The sequence below is a fragment of the Siphateles boraxobius genome, unplaced genomic scaffold, assembly GCF_051911475.1.
Source record: "Siphateles boraxobius isolate OS27281-9 unplaced genomic scaffold, OSU_SipBor_1 20, whole genome shotgun sequence".
Classification (NCBI taxonomy): Eukaryota; Metazoa; Chordata; class Actinopteri; order Cypriniformes; family Leuciscidae; genus Siphateles; species Siphateles boraxobius.
In genome coordinates this window covers 4,414,673-4,430,690 of record NW_027508811.1, presented here as the reverse complement: position 1 = coordinate 4,430,690, position 16,018 = coordinate 4,414,673, and the positions used below count along the sequence as shown (strand labels likewise).

General features: G+C 38.7%; 1 protein-coding gene across 1 annotated transcript in view; it reads right to left on the bottom strand.

The window, feature by feature from the left end:
- The window catches only part of LOC143744775 (zinc finger matrin-type protein 4), a 173,457-nt gene that overhangs the window by 97,596 nt on the left and 59,843 nt on the right, over positions 1 to 16,018 (bottom strand). The window contains exon 3 of the mRNA XM_077236417.1: positions 11,970 to 12,062. Within this exon, the coding sequence (XP_077092532.1) occupies positions 11,970 to 12,062 (93 nt within the window). The remainder of the gene's footprint in view (positions 1 to 11,969; positions 12,063 to 16,018) is intronic.

Here is a 16,018-nt window from a genome sequence, read left to right as displayed (position 1 = left end):
ATATTGATCCAAAGTGACAGTAAAGACAGTAATAATGTTACAAAAGATGACAGTAAAAAAATAAATAAAAAATAAATAAATAAAAAACCACAACATCCGGTAGAAGTATTGCTGCTGATACTGCAAATAGCATAAACAAAAATAAAACTGCCATATTTTCATTCCAGAGCAGAGAAAATGTTGGCTCAAGCATGTTGTGTCTTATGCCAGGTTTGTATCTCTGTATTCTGCTCAAACGTCACTGCTAACATTTCTGCACTTAAATAGAGGTGCAAAGCAACACTCAGTAGGGATGCTTCATCAGCAAAATGTCTGTAAAATAGCAGTCATGGAAAATCTGAGCTGCACTTCCACTGCTACATGTGATGGTGAGAGTCTGTTTCTCTTTCCACATCCATCTCTTTCTCTCTGTGGATATTCTGTCACAAATCTCTCTCTCTCTCTCTCTCTCTCTCTCTCTCTCTCTCTCTCTCTCTCTCTCTCTCTCTCTCTCTCTCTCTCTCTCTCACACACACACACACACACACACACACACACACACTCACACTCCCTCGAGGAAGCCGTCTCATTGACTTTCAGTGACCGTGATACAATCTTTATTGGTATTGACAGCTCTGTTCCTCCTCACCTTGTTCACTAAGTTTGAAAACCCGCACATAACTCTTGACGGCATGTTGAAGCAGTGAACACCTGACCACCACAGCAGGTTTGCCACTCTTTAACCTCTCAATTGTTTCTAATAAAAAGCTAAGACGGTAATCGAGACTTGTTCTTAATGCTCTCCTGAAAAAAACAAACATTTTTCAATGTATTTGTCTAATGTTCCAGTAATAATATAACATACACTGTACTGTTCATATAAGGTTGGGGTCATAAGATAACAACAACAAAAAAAAAGTATTTTATGCTTTTGATCAATTGAATACATCTTTGCAGAGTAAAAGTACTAATTTAAAAAAAAAAAAAACATACAAACCCCAAACTTTTGAATGGTAAGTAAAAATAAACATCATTAAAACTATTTTACTTTTGACTTAACAAAATTAGACTTTTTTTCATAGATTGTATCTATAATTAAGTTTATTTTTCTTACCCCGTTCACAAATGTTATTTTTTTGTCTTGTCTTAAGCATACATCACACTAAACTGAGCTCGATTTATGCTTATATATATATATATATATTATATATATATACTGTATGTATATATAGATACTGTATATACTATATATATATATATATAAATAAAGGTGCTGGTCATGTAATTAGAATATCATCAAAAAGTTGATTTATTTCAGTAATTCCATTCAAAAAGTGAAATTTGGATATTATATTCATTCATTACACACAGACTGATATATTTCAAGTGTTCATTCCTTTTCATTTTGATGATTATAACTGACAACTAATGAAAACCCCAAAATCAGTATCTCAATTCAATATTGAATATTGAAGACACCTGGTGCCACACTCTAATCGGCTAATTAACTCAAAACACCTGCAAAGGCCTTTAAATGGTCTCTCAGTCTAGTTCTGTAGGCTACACAATCATTGGGAAGACTGCTGACTTGACAGCTGTCCAAAAGACGACCACTGACATCTTGCACAAGGAAAGCAAGACACAAAAGGTCATTGCTAAAGAGGCTGGCTGTTCACAGAGCTCGGTGTCCAAGCACATTAATAGAGAGGCGAAGGGAAGGCAAAGATGTGGTAGAAAAAAGTGTACAAGCAATAGGGATAACCATACCCTGAAGAGGATTGTGAAACAAAACCCATTCAAAAATGTGGGGGAGATTCACAAAGAGTGGACTGCAGCTGGAGTAAGTGCTTCAAGAACGACCACGCACAGACGTAAGCAATACATGGGTTTCAGCTGTCGCATTCCTTGTGTCAAGCCACTCTTGAACAAGACAGCGTCAGAAGCGTCTCACCTGGGCTAAAGACAACAAGGACTGGACTGCTGCTGAGTGGTCCAGAGTTATGTTCTCTGATGACAGTAAATTTTGCAGGTCAAAAAAAGTAAATCAAGGTCCCAGAGTCGGGAGGAAGAGAGGAGAGGCACAGAATCCACGTTGCTTAACCCTCTGAGGTCGACGCAATAGTCTCGCTTTTTTTCTTATCAGTGCAAAAGAAACTCAAAATACTCTGTTGATTTTGATCTTACATATTAAGTGTTGTACATCATTAGATCCTGATAAGTGTCTATTTTTTTTTTGATACTCACAATAAAAACAAAGTATTGTGCTTTTCGCCAAACAAAGAAAAACAAACATGATGCGCATTTTGCCTTCTCTCTGTCAGTTAAGTCCATTCTGAAACGCGTCCGAAAATTAACTGTAATTCCGCAAATACTTGTCATACAGGCACGAGTGTTTATCCATAATGAAGCTTGAACTCTCTTCTTTTAAATGAATTAATTTATATAAAAAAAATAATATTCTAAGTTTATGTAATCTGTATGAAAAGAGAGAGGTGTCTTTTTCTTTCCAGCTCATTAAACCTCATCACGCGTTAATGTGCCACGCCCACGGAGAGCGCGCAGTACCAAATGATTAGACTGAATAGACTGAAATATGATGAAATAAAATGTCTATATAAGCAACAAACTGCAAATTCACATGTATATGCTAATATATCATACACAATATGTTACAGACTAAATATGAATGTTTAGACAAGATTTTGTGATTAGTTTTGGATAGACTATAAAGTTTTGACTGTCAAAAAAAGACTTCTGTCACATTAAATAGGTACGCTTTTGTTCACCAATTTCTGCTCATAGTTAAATATACTATAGTATGATGTTTTGTCAAAAATAAAGTAGGTATATTGAATTATCAACTAAGATGTTATTATAGTGTTTGTTCCAATATTCAAACTAATGAATCCTTACCTTTTTTAATACGTATGATTAAATGTATACTTTTTTACAAAGAAATACACTTGAAATATTGTTAAAATTGTAATTGTTGTTGTAATTGTAACCTATTTGTAATTGGTTACAATTTCTAATTGTAAAATATGTATATATAGAACATTTCTTTTGTCCTTGCATTCTTTGGGATCCTGTGACACACCTGTGTGAAAGGCTAATTAATATGCAGTTCATTATGTATGTGGCACATTATCTGGCCTTTGCCTTCTCAGGTGTGAACACGCCTCCACGCATATTGCCTTTCTAAGCAAAAGTTGTCTTATAAAATTTAAATCAATGTATTGTTTTGTGTAAATGATTAGGCAGGATGATTTTCAGATAATTTTGAAGCAAAAATTCTAGGCAACAACACTCATTAGTCAAAAGTCTTTTGGACACATATTTAGTATGTGTTTTGTGGCCTTATTTCAGACACTTTAAGTATTAGTTTTTTTCAATAACCACGCATAAATATTATTCTCTAAAAAATACAAACATGTACATACATGTTGCTCACATATTACAGTAGCCCCGTTTGTGCTATATAGAGTGAATTTACACCTTTGTCATTAACATGTTTATAAATAACTGAAAAAAGCACAAATGTCAGAGCATGTCAGAACACCTCAAGGACCCCAAAAACCCATTAGACCTCAGAGGGTTAAAGTCCAGTGTAAAGTTTCCACAGTCAGTGATGGTTTGGGGTGCCAAGTCATCTGCTGGTGTTGGTCCACTGTGTTTTCTGAGGTCCAAGGTCAACGCAGCCATCTACCAGGAAGTTTTAGAGTACTTCATGCTTCCTGCTGCAGACCAACTTTATGGAGATGCAGATTTCATTTTCCAAAAGGATTTGGAAACCTGCACGCAGTGCCAAAGCTACCAGTACCTGGTTTAAGGACCATGGTATCCCTGTTCTTAATTGGCCAGCAAACTCGCCTGACCTTTACCCAATAGAAAATCTATGGGGTATTGTGAAGAGGAAAATGCGATATGCCAGACCCAACAATGCAGAAGAGCTGAAGGCCACTATCAGAGGAACCTGGGCTCTCATAACACCTGAGCAGTGCCACAGACTGATCGACTCCATGCCACGCCGCATTGCTGCAGTAATTCAGGCAAAATGAGCCCCAACTAAGTATTGAGTTCTGTACATGCTCATACTTTTCATGTTCATACTTTTCAGTTGGCCAACATTTCAAAAAATCCTTTTTTTTTTGTATTGGTCTTAAGTAATATTCTAATTTTCGGAGATACTGAATTTGGGATTTTCATTAGTTGTCAGTTTTTATCATCACAATTAAATTAAATAAACATTTGAAATATATCAGTCTGGGTGTAATGAATGAATATAATATCCAAGTTTCACTTTTTGAATGGAATTACTGAAATAAATCAACTTTTTGAAGATATTCTAATTATATGACCAGCACCTGTGTGTGTGTGTGTATATATATATATATAAATGCCAGTGGTTTAAAAAAAATAACTCAATTTGTCTTATCTAATACAATTTTGTTTCTCAGGTAAATATTCTCAGGGTTCTTAGATGATATTTCTCATCAAATTAATCCTAAATAAAATTTTGTAAGTGATGCTTTCCACATTAATCTTATACTGAGGCTCTTTACTTTTACTGCATGACAACAAATGTCTGATTAGTTTCTATTTTTTAATTCTCTAAGGGATTTTAGGAGAAACATCTGAGACAGTAGACACTTAAAAGAAACTGAGAACTTGAGCCCTCTGAGCTCTGAAAGTACAACCACTGAGCTATACAATGCTCCTCTGGGTCCTGTCCTACAATAACATTATATATATATATATATATATACAGACCCTCAGTCACATAAAATAATACTTATTGTAGTGTGGTTGAAGTTGATGTATCGCAATGACAAACACAGGCTCAGCCGTGTTCTGCTTTCACATTCATTAGAGTAAAATCATCATTTCAAGGTGAGACCAGCCATATATATATCCATATATGTATACATCTAGCGATATAAATATATCATTATTTTTGAGTAAGTGTTGATTGCACTTGTCTCTTTAATAAAAGAATAAGAATAATAATTTAAAAAAAAAACTATATATCTCGGCAAAAACAGATTTTCTCTGCATTGGGAACGGCTACATGCAGGTAAAATATAATTGTGAAATATTTACAATTTAAAATAACTGTTTTCTATTTTAATATATTTTATATGATAATTTATTTATAGCAAAGCTGAATTTTCAACTTTCCCTGATGGGGAATCACCTTGGACCAGAAACAAACCAGCATCCAGATGATCAAGCCAGCTTCAGATGGATCGTGGAACATGGTAGTCCGGCTTGGACCAGCTGAAAGCCAGGTGTACTGTATGTTCCAAAACATTAAAAAAACTGGATTTTCTAGCAAAGATTTGGAACTTCATGCACACAAAAACCAATATGTCAAAATATTGTATTATGCCAAAGCATTGTAAAAAAGCATTTGTAGATATTTTTTGCTCTCACGTGTAAATAATGTGCCAGCTTATACCATAGTAGACACTAGCATATTCTCTACCTGTTGATTAGTATCTACTTATGCCTACACCATCAGGGCCTCTAAGCTATATATGCTTACATAACACTTCTCTCTATCAAGATGTTCATTTTACTGTATTATTCTTACAGTTCTCATGAATTGTACAATGCCTGAATGCGCTGTCATGTTATGCCATAAAAGTGGTGCAAACTGGCACATTTGAGTGAAATGTGAACCTGTTTTCACTGCACACAAGAGCAGACTCTCTTTTACACGTCTGGACCAGAGCGGTCATCTCAGAGCTGTGGTGATGTGTGTGTGTGTGTGTGTGTGTTAGAGGACCAGAGTGTTATCTGTCACCTCCCTGCTGAAAGGAAACGGACAAATAAGTTCAAACTTCATGGCCTAGTTCTGTTTCCCTGATACTGTGACCTGATTCCAGCGAGCTGGCCAGTGAATATGTGTGTTCAGACTGCTGTTTGCAGGAGAGGTGTGTGTGTGTAGCTTTCTCTCCACTCACAGACGTGTTTTCCCAACAATCGCTTCTCTGCTCATGTAAAACAGGCAGTTTGCAGTTCACTGTCACAGCTCAGGCTGCGCTCATCATTGTATGCGAGTGTGTGCATCTATTATGATGTGTGTTTTAGTGTTTCATGCGATTTCTGTGCAGTGCATGCAAACTCATTTCAGTTTGTTTTGGAAGCACAGGCAGTCCACACACTGTGTAAAGGGCTGGGTGATGTATAAAATATTAGTGGCATCTCTCTGATAATTTTGCACAACGTCAACTATTGTTAGGGATGCAAAATATCTCAGTACCTAGAGATTCTTTTAATTAAATGTATTGCTAACGAGATTGAATACACCACCGTTCAAAAATATGAGATCAGTACGTTTTTTTAAAAAGAAATTAATAATTTTATTCAGTAAGGATAATTGATCAAAGTTGACAATAAATAAATTATTTGAAATACATTTTTTTATGTATCAAAGAATTTAAAACTGTTTCATGAGGACCAGGACACTGAGAAAAAATGCTGCTTTAGAGTTTGAGCTGTTTGTTTGAAATAAAGGTTTGTTTGAGTTAAACACAATTACTCAGGCTGAAAATTATCAGGAGATACTGTCATTGTTTTAGTTATATCAATTGGCCCAAACAGTACAGTATATGTCCTTCAAAACCATAAAGAGTATAACAATAAAATGAAACACTTTTAAAAACCCTTCAGGGTTGCAGTGGTTCCAAGCAGGGATGGAAACTGTTTGAATTTGAGATTTTAGTTGGCTTTGTCGGTGTGTTTCCTCCTACTTTTCGATGATTCTTTGATTTTCAGGGATGTGTTCAGTGGTTTTCAGATCCACAGGGCCTGTGCATAGGGATTGCTATGATGATTATGATCCTAGAACCAGGGCAAACATTCGTCTTTGTGTAATCCAATAAATAACACTGGGAAAATGTAAGCACTCAGCAACACCTAAAATAAACCAACCAACCCAGGTGAAAAAGTCCAATAGACACAAAATAAAATTTTGTCAAAAAAACTCTTGTCCAATTTAAAGAGACATGTTTTGTTTTTCTGATAGCATTTGCTGCAGAAAACGAATGCAAGTCTATTTCATATTTACTCTCAGGTTTTCATTCAAACATGCCTTTTTCTTCCTTGCCAATAACTTGTCACCTACACATTTGTCTGCGTGCATTTACATATGACCTAGTTGTGAATATGTGTGTGTGTGTGTGTGTGTGTGTGTGTGTGTGTGTGTGTGTGTGTGTGTGTGTGTGTGTGTGTGTGTGTGTGTGTGTGTGTGTGTGTGTGTGTGTGTGTGTGTGTGTGTGAGATGCTCTGGCAGTGTCAGGTCCTGTTCTGTTGTTAACAAAGAGCATATAATTAGGAGTCTGTTTATCTCTCTCTTCCACTCTCTCATTCCTATGTTGTTACGTTGGAAAGGGTGTGAAAACAAGCTAAAAATAAGAGCCCAAAGGAGGAAAGTCACAGAAGCACATTAATTCTCCCTGTTAAAAACGGAATACAAAAATATAGATTTAGAAAAATGGAGGAGAATAGAGAAGGAGACAAAAAACAAACACACACACACACACACACACACACACACACACACACACACACACACACACACACACACACACACACACACACACACACACACACACACACACACACACACACACACACACACACAGAGCAAAAAAAAATATTTAACATGCTTTAACTACCTGATGGAGAGACACTAAAGCAAAGAAAGATTTCTTTTTAAAAATATCTCCGAATACCTTACCGACCTACTTTCCTCTTTTGTTATTCTCCTGCACGTCTGTGTACTTCTGCTTGACACTTTTAAAAAGGAAACTCAAACACTCTTTCCACAGCCTCAGTGCAACTCACCTCCATCTGATGAAGTCAATGAGTCTGGAAAACAAGGCGAGTTTTAAGAGGTAACTGAAAATGAGACTGAGTGCTGTTATCAGGGGTGGCTCTGCTTTTGCATGCTGGAATGTCTCTCGTATGGGAGCCTGTTGTCACCTGAGTGAAAACATAAAATTAAAAAGGTAATTGTGAGACTAAGTTTAAAATTAGAAATAATGTCACCATTTGGAAGATATAAAGTCGCTGAGTCATGGAGTTTACGCTATGGGTCTGAAGCATGTGTGATACACACCAATTTTGATTGGCTACCGCAGTCAGGTGACATAACAGGTGCGTCGGCAGGGTATATAAGGGCGCTTAGAGAGAACATCATCAGCTTCTTTGTCTTCAGGAAGCCGTTTGTTTGTATGAAAGATTTATAACACCAGATACACATGAGCTGTCTGTTTAGGAGCGGGACATGCTCGGTCATCGCTTGAGGCTCCCAGCTCCCACCTTGCTCTGAGGCTTCTTCCGATCTGGCAGAGAGCTTGTTGTTGGCCCGATCTAGTTCGGTGGAACCAGCTATGATGGGAGTTGGGAGAAAATACGCTGAGTGAGCCCGTCTCCTCCCTTACCCCAATATATGAGGAGCTGGTTGATGTTATGACAAGCAACACAGCCAAACTAAAGTTAGATTGGTCAGCGGACAGGGAAAATCTGCCCCAGGCAGACTGGATGAGTAATTCCTTGCGGGTCATAAGTATCTCACTAGAGTGAGACTTCCATTTCTCCCCGATCTCCACAATGAAATGGTTAAATAGTGAGAGAAGCCATACTCGGCTTGTGTTCAAGCTGAAAATGGGTATATACGGAATTATCTCCAGATGCAATCCTATAGCTCTGCCGTGCGACAGACCTTTCCCTCCATGCTACCAAGAAGGCAGCCTGTGCCGTGGGCCGCTCCATTGCTGTCATGGTCACCATGGAGAGGCATCTATGGCTTAACCTTTCGGGGCTCAAGGAGAAGGAAAAAGCTTCCATCTTGATGCCCCGGTGCCCCGATGCCGCCTTCCAGACTTTTTGGCACTGCTGTCGAGACAGTTGTCCAAAAGTTCAGAGAGGCGAAGGTTAAGTCAGCATCACTTGAGCGATATATCCCCTCCTGTGGTCGAGATCCTACATTCCCCTCTTCTAACCCTGGGGTGGGTGGAGTTGGAACTGGAATGCGGGGTTGGAAGTGTATGCAGAGTGAACAAATCCTTTCTTAGTTCATAAGACTTAATGGACTTCTCGGTAGTTTCATGCAAATATCAACTTTTTTTCAAATGTTTCCTCTTAAAATCCCTAAATGATCTAAAAATAGAATTAAATAAAACAACTATTGACATACCATAATAGTATAGAGCTATACAATTGGATAGCATATCTCATATCATTTTATCTCAAAGTCATTTGATTAAAAATGTTTGAGTTTATATTGCGATCTCTGACTTTTTATTGTAATCTTGGTAAGTCTGGGCACAGTTTGAGACAATGAGATCTCTTTTTAAACTCCAGAGGAGACATTTGAGATTACTGCTGTCTTTTTCTCAGGAAACAAATAAGGAGTTTCAATTTGTTCACCATTTAAAAATTTCTGTCCTGAGGAAACAACTGAGAATATGAAGCTCTGCTTCTCAGTACATGTCTGTCTTGGGGAAAAATGTTGAAATGAAAGGAGATCTTTTTCCTTCTCAAATTCAAGGAGAAAGGTGATTTTTTTTCTCTCCTGTGTGAGACGGCATTGACAGGGCATATATTGTGTCTGACTGATTCCAGACTGATAGACGAGCAAATGTGAGAAAGATCTGCTTCAATCCATCTATTCTTGACAGGAATCTGCATTGACTTGTAAAGATGTGTGGAGTGGACAAAAAAATTGTGAAAGTTAATGTCAGTGATGGTGTCCGGAATCAGTTTCTTTAGTGTCTGTACTTTCTTTAGCTGTGTTCGGTTTTGATTTGTGGCCCGTCAGCCTTGCTCCTCTCAAACGGAGGGCTTGAAAGTGTCATGGCAAAGCTCTGTCTGGTACAAGAATAATTACTCATTAACAACCACACTTATGAGCTCTATATACGGGCACAGACCATGATTCAAACAAAAATGGTAGCTGAGAGGTTACCAGAGACCCTTCTGATAGCAATTCCAAGAGCACTTTCAAGCACTTCCAAACAAGTCAAAACAATCTGTAAATCATCAGTCAGTGTGTCAAATCATCAATCCGCACAGGGATCATTATTGTATGTTAAGAGCTGTCAGAAAAGAATAAAAAGCCCTACAACTCTTCATTAAGTGGTTAATAGCCTCTTCAAGACGTCTATCTGCCTCAGTGTTAATCATGGCTTAATTCCATGAAGACATTAGATGACTGCTGTGTCAGTCATTTACCTTTTGGGGAAAATGAACATTAACATTCTGTCTCTGAGAAGTGAAAACAACAGAAAAATCAAAGCTCAGTGTCTGTATCTCCACTGCCCTCATTTAACATTTCACTGCAAACAAAAATTGCTCCTGAGGTTTATAAACAAGTAAAATAGATCATTCCAAAACGTTGACATTCACAGAATGTAAAGACATTAAACTAAATGTATAGTCAGAGTATAAAATGAATGTGCAAAATAGCATAGCTCAGATAATGTGATGAGAAATAGTTTACTTCATTTTGAGATCTCCGACTTTTGATTGCAAACTTTTGTATCTTGGCAAATCTGAGCAGAAACTGAAATATTTTTGAGATGAGGGTGAGATTACTGAGGTATTTTTCTCAAGAGAAACAATTGACAGCCAGTCAATATAAATCTCTATTTGCTTTCCATTTAATTTCATTGCTATATATATAAATGATGTTCCTATCTTATAGAATATCACCAGGGACAAGGTAAATGTGAACTTCAATGTCTGACAGATAGGTTTAAAGGTGCAATATGTAATATTGGCCCCTGCTCCTTCCTCCTCAGACTAATAAATAAAGAGAGAAAGAAGCCCCAAAAGCTGTTTGGGAACATAAAGTTCAAATATGATTTCTCATTATATTAGACAAAATATGGCATTTATTTAAAGAGCATTAGCACAAGCATACTTTTCAAGCAAAACAATTCAAAACAATATGTTTGTTTGTTTTTAGATTTTAAAACAATAGATCATTTGCAGATGCCACTTATTATCTAATGCATTTAAATAACATTAAGTTTGTATAATGTACATAAAGAGAGAAAGAGATATGGGGCCCTATTTTAACGATCTGAAACGCAAGTGTCAAAGCGCAAAGCACAAAGCGCAACTAACTTTGTGGGCGGATCCCGGCGCTGTTGCTATTTTCCCGGCGGGATAAATGCCTCTTGCGCCTGGCGCAAATCTAAAAGGGGTTGGTCTGAAGTAGCTTCATTATTCACAGGTGTGCTTTGGGCGTAATGGGAAACAAACCAATAAGAGCTTTATATCACATTCCCTTTAAGAGCATGATGAACGAGGTGCGCTTGTTCCATTGCGCAATACTATTATAACGGCGCATTTACCAGGCGCGCTTCAGAATCGGTTCTCAGCCGAGGAGATCGATTGGGGTTGGGACAAACCCACCCAAATTAGCTTCGGTTAAACATGCATATAATAATTTGGGTAAATGTGTAAGCTTTATGCCTATTTTCCCCATCGTCATGGACACAACAATGATTTCCCTCGTGTTTTAATATTTTTCCTTATAATAATGTATCATTTGCAAAAAGTTAAATGCATCTGTGTAGATGAGAGAATCATCTACAGTGTATGAGCGTTGTTCACACTCTGTTTTATGGCCAAGCATGTCTGCTTAAAATAACATCTGAATATACGTGCAACGCGCCATTGACTTTAGGCTAGTTTTTTTCTGGTCAGTGGCGCAATTGTTTTATAGAACAGCAAAATAGCATGAGGGAAAGTTTATAACAGAACACGCCTCCTCTTTGCGCTGAACCGCCCCGGCAAGTGTATTTCTTAGTTAACCGACGTGTGTCTGTGGAGGGAAAAGTCCGCTTTGCGCGGGTGCAAAATAGGAATGATACATGCGTCAGTGTACAAAGTCATTTGCGCCGGGTGCAAGATAGGGCCCATGAAGTCTATAATCTGAAATAAAGTTTTATTTTAAAAGCTTAAGAAAATACCGGATTGTCTGGTCTCAGTCTTTTGGATGGTGGTCCTCCATCTTCTGGGTGGAGCATGTAGAACAGACGCACTTTATTGGCATGTTTCTTGCTCTGTTGTGTGAAAGAGAGAAAGAGACAGAAAGAGTGAGTAAAGTTAGCATAGCAGAGATCAAAGTGTTAAGAAATGAATAAATATTATATTATATATAATATTTATTTATTATAATATTATTAATATAATAATATATAAATATTTGAAAATCCAATTTGCATTATTGAACTATATGTTGGGAAATCTATAAATAATTAATTAACAACATAACATAATTTTGCTTTTAGAAAAACTAGCATCAACTGCTTTAATAATTGTGATTCATGGTGACTTTACTGAAAGTATTCAAAATAAACGTTGCGTCTTTTTTGTGCACTTGTGAGGTTGCTTATTGCAGTATTCCCTCCACTGTTAAACAGATTTTATAAAAGAGTTTGCAGTGCTTGTAAAGATGCAATGTGTTGTTTTTTCAAACATTCTGGTTTCACATATAACACATCATTCAAATTTTTCAGCCTTAGGTTTTTATCAACTTTTGGGTTTTGTACAGTATGTTTGTTATCCTTATTTGTAACTAAAGATTGTATATGGATATGTATGTACCTATATGTTTTCTTATTTCTTATCTGCATTGAATATTAAATGCTGTCTTCTGTTACTCCACCCAAACATTTTTATTATTTCATAGGGATCTGAGGATATCAAAGTCGCTTCAACTTTGAAAAATGCATGTGACTGCTTAGCTTTCAAAACAGTTACAGCCAGGCACATATCAAATAGACAAGGTGGGCCAAGAGAGCAAAGCCCCAATGACCTTCTTTAAAAAAACCTAAAAAACCACCTAACGTAGGCTACCTGCTATAAGATTTAGTAATGTCCCGGCTGTGAACATTTAAGTCTATGACTTGACTGTTTTTTTTTCATTTTTTTCATGCACAGCCGGTATCTCAGGTAACAGTTTTACACCTGCACTGAATGAACCCTATTTTAAATAATAATATGACATCTGGCCATATATGAGAGAATATGATATTTAAAGTGTATCATGATGACAGACTCACATTAATTCCATATTCTCTTTTTAATTTAAAACTTACAGCTGCTCTTCAATTTGAAGTTGACCTGTGTGAAAACGCTCCACTAGAGCCGTTTTCTGAGCTCAGTTAGGGAGGTCATATTTCAAAATACTGCTTTTAAAATGAAATAGAAAAATGTGTGACATTTCAGTTTTCTGTGTAATATCTTATGCTATGGGGAAAACCTCTTTTCTACGAGATATCGAAGCCAAAAATTATCCTTAATTTATTAAAGGGGTGGTAAAACACGATTTCACTTTTCTAACTTTAGCTAGTGCGTATTGAGCATAAACAACATCTGCAAAGTTACAGCGCTCAAAGTTCAAAGCAAAGGGAGATATTCTTTTTTTAATTAGTGTAACGTTAGTGTTAGTGGAATTAGTGTAACGTTAAATTATTCTTTGATTAGAGCTTTTATGTTTATCTACATGCTTGTTTATCTACAGGCATGCTAAACATGGTTCTCTGTTTGATTTGGCAGCTGATGTTTAGTGTTCCTTTTGGGTTAATAGTTCTGTTGACAGATATTTGTCTACAATCGTTCTAAAAATACAAAAGTAACCATGCCATACAGTCAGAAACGATCATTATAGATCCGCAGTCTTTACTCAAAAAAATCCCTTTGAGGACTGTAGTATAATTTGTTAGAACGATTATATGAAATTCTTGTTTATGAAGCTTATTTTTTTGTAATTCTATAATAATTAGTACAATTAAATAACAGCGTATCTAAAAAGTAATAAGAGAACAACAAAAAACAAACCTTTCTGAAACTTCGTTTAACAGCCGTTCTTGAACAGGTTCTGCTCGATCATCTTCACTAACGTTTCCCCGGGTCCGATTGGTTTTATTGACGCCATTGTTTATTATACACCAAAGCACAAAGTACCGGTAAAGTCAAGGGGCGTGACGTTTCCGGAAAACATGCACTAGACGGTTAGCAAATCACAACACACTGGGCCAGCTAACCAATCTGAGCCCATTGCATAGTTTTGAGGGACTGGCTTCATAGAACCAGGAAACCATCAGACTGTTTTTACAAGGAGGGGCAGAGCAGTGTAGAATAAAGGTAAAATATATGAAAAATAATGCAATTTTTAAAAAACAAAGCATGAACACATGTTACAGTGCACCCCACAAACACAATCAAGCCTTCGAAAAAATGCATTTTACCAGCCCTTTATGGTAAAACACGTTGCAGCAGCATGCAGACATAGGCAAGGCAGCTTGCGTGCCTATTGGCTGACCTGCCGCAACAGTAGCAGCCTATCGAGAGAGGCCCTGCGTGACGCCATATCCAATAGGGTGTCGCTTCGTGCCACTACGTCACGTCCCGCCGAAATAGGCGTGGCCTTGACCTATAAATATAGCTCGACAGGCTGATACAAACTGATTTTTCATCTCTTCAGCGAAGCTCACACATCGCTGGATCCAGAGTGAAGAAGCCTCGCCGTCTGAGAAAAAGCCTTCTGCGGGACGAGCCTTTGCATCTGTAGCCGCTGGCCTTCATCTCGCCGCCTTCAGTAGCCGTACCTGCTACGCTTTCCGGCGTATATATCCTTTTACTCTGTTGAGTGTGTTCGCCGCCGCGACTCACACTCTCTCTTTCTTATCTAAAAGAGCAAGCGTCTTTTTAAAGATGCCTCATTCCTGTGGCTCGTGCCGAGCCGCACTCAGCGACGGGGACCGCCATGTCTTCTGCGTGTCTTCCCTGGGTGAGGATCATACAGCTCTCGCGCTTGCTGTCGGTGGCTGCCATCATTGCGAGCTATTGCCATGGCGACTCGATTCGCCTGGCATTTTTCTCTCCGAGTCTGCACTTACATCCGCTATAGTGCCACGCCATATTAAGCACCGTACTCAACGGGTCCCCGAGCCTTCTCCAGACTGCGAAAGCTTGCCGGTTTCCCCGCCAGCTTCACCAGCTTCACTCGAGTCGCTCACCGTCGGACAGCGTCCGCCGTCCGCCGCCGCTTCAGCCATTGGTGACGACGAGATAGCTGCTTCTGTGGAGGAGGACATCTGCTCTATCCTGGCGTCGGACAGTGAGGATTGGGTGAGCTCTGTGGACCACCCCCCCTCTGCCCGCGAGTCGTCAGGGTAACGGGCCAGCATCGAATCCGAGCTGATACATCTGCTCTCACAGGCCGCGCAGCCAGCCCTCGCTCTGCCGGACGCCGCCCCCCTCCGCGTGGGCCTCGGCCAAAGATTGAAATAAAGCCTGAGGCCTCAAAGTCTTCCTAGCCCTCCTAGGTAAGCAACGGTGTTTAAGTCTCACCGCGGCCAGACTCGCACCGAAAATGTTCGCTCGTTCAGTTCCAGAAATTGTGACTTGTCCAGTGTATTCTGCAGTAAACAAGCCGGTACCATGGCCGGCTTGCCTGCACACAAAAGCCGTTTTACGGCGACCCAGATAAATCACATGAAGAATGTAATTTCTGGTATCCTGGCCATGGCCGATTGTGTTATGAGTGTAATAAAAAATGCACCGAAAATTTTTTGCTCGTTCAGTTCCAGAAAATGAAACTGTTCCAGTGTATTCTGCAGTAAACAATCTGGTACCACGGCCCGCTTCCCTGCACACAAAAGCCGTTTTCACGGCGACCCAGATAAATCACATGAAGTGTATTTTCTGTATTCCGGCCACGGCCACTGGTGTCAATTGTGCATTACATGTAGTGAATGTGCCCACAACTTAGTGCCCACAAACGCTACACAATGCATGTCCCATGGTTTTCTGTAAAAACGAAACCAACACACATTCAGTTAGCTCAGGCTGACGGTGTTTTCTGTGCAGTAAATGTGCCCGCTGTTCCGCACCCACGTTCTCTCACAGACAAGTTGAACCCCACGGGGTTTTGTCCCGCTCGCTCTCTCTACGCAAACTGCCATGGAGAAATCGAGCGCGGCCAGCGACTCATGTCGATTGTGCATTACAC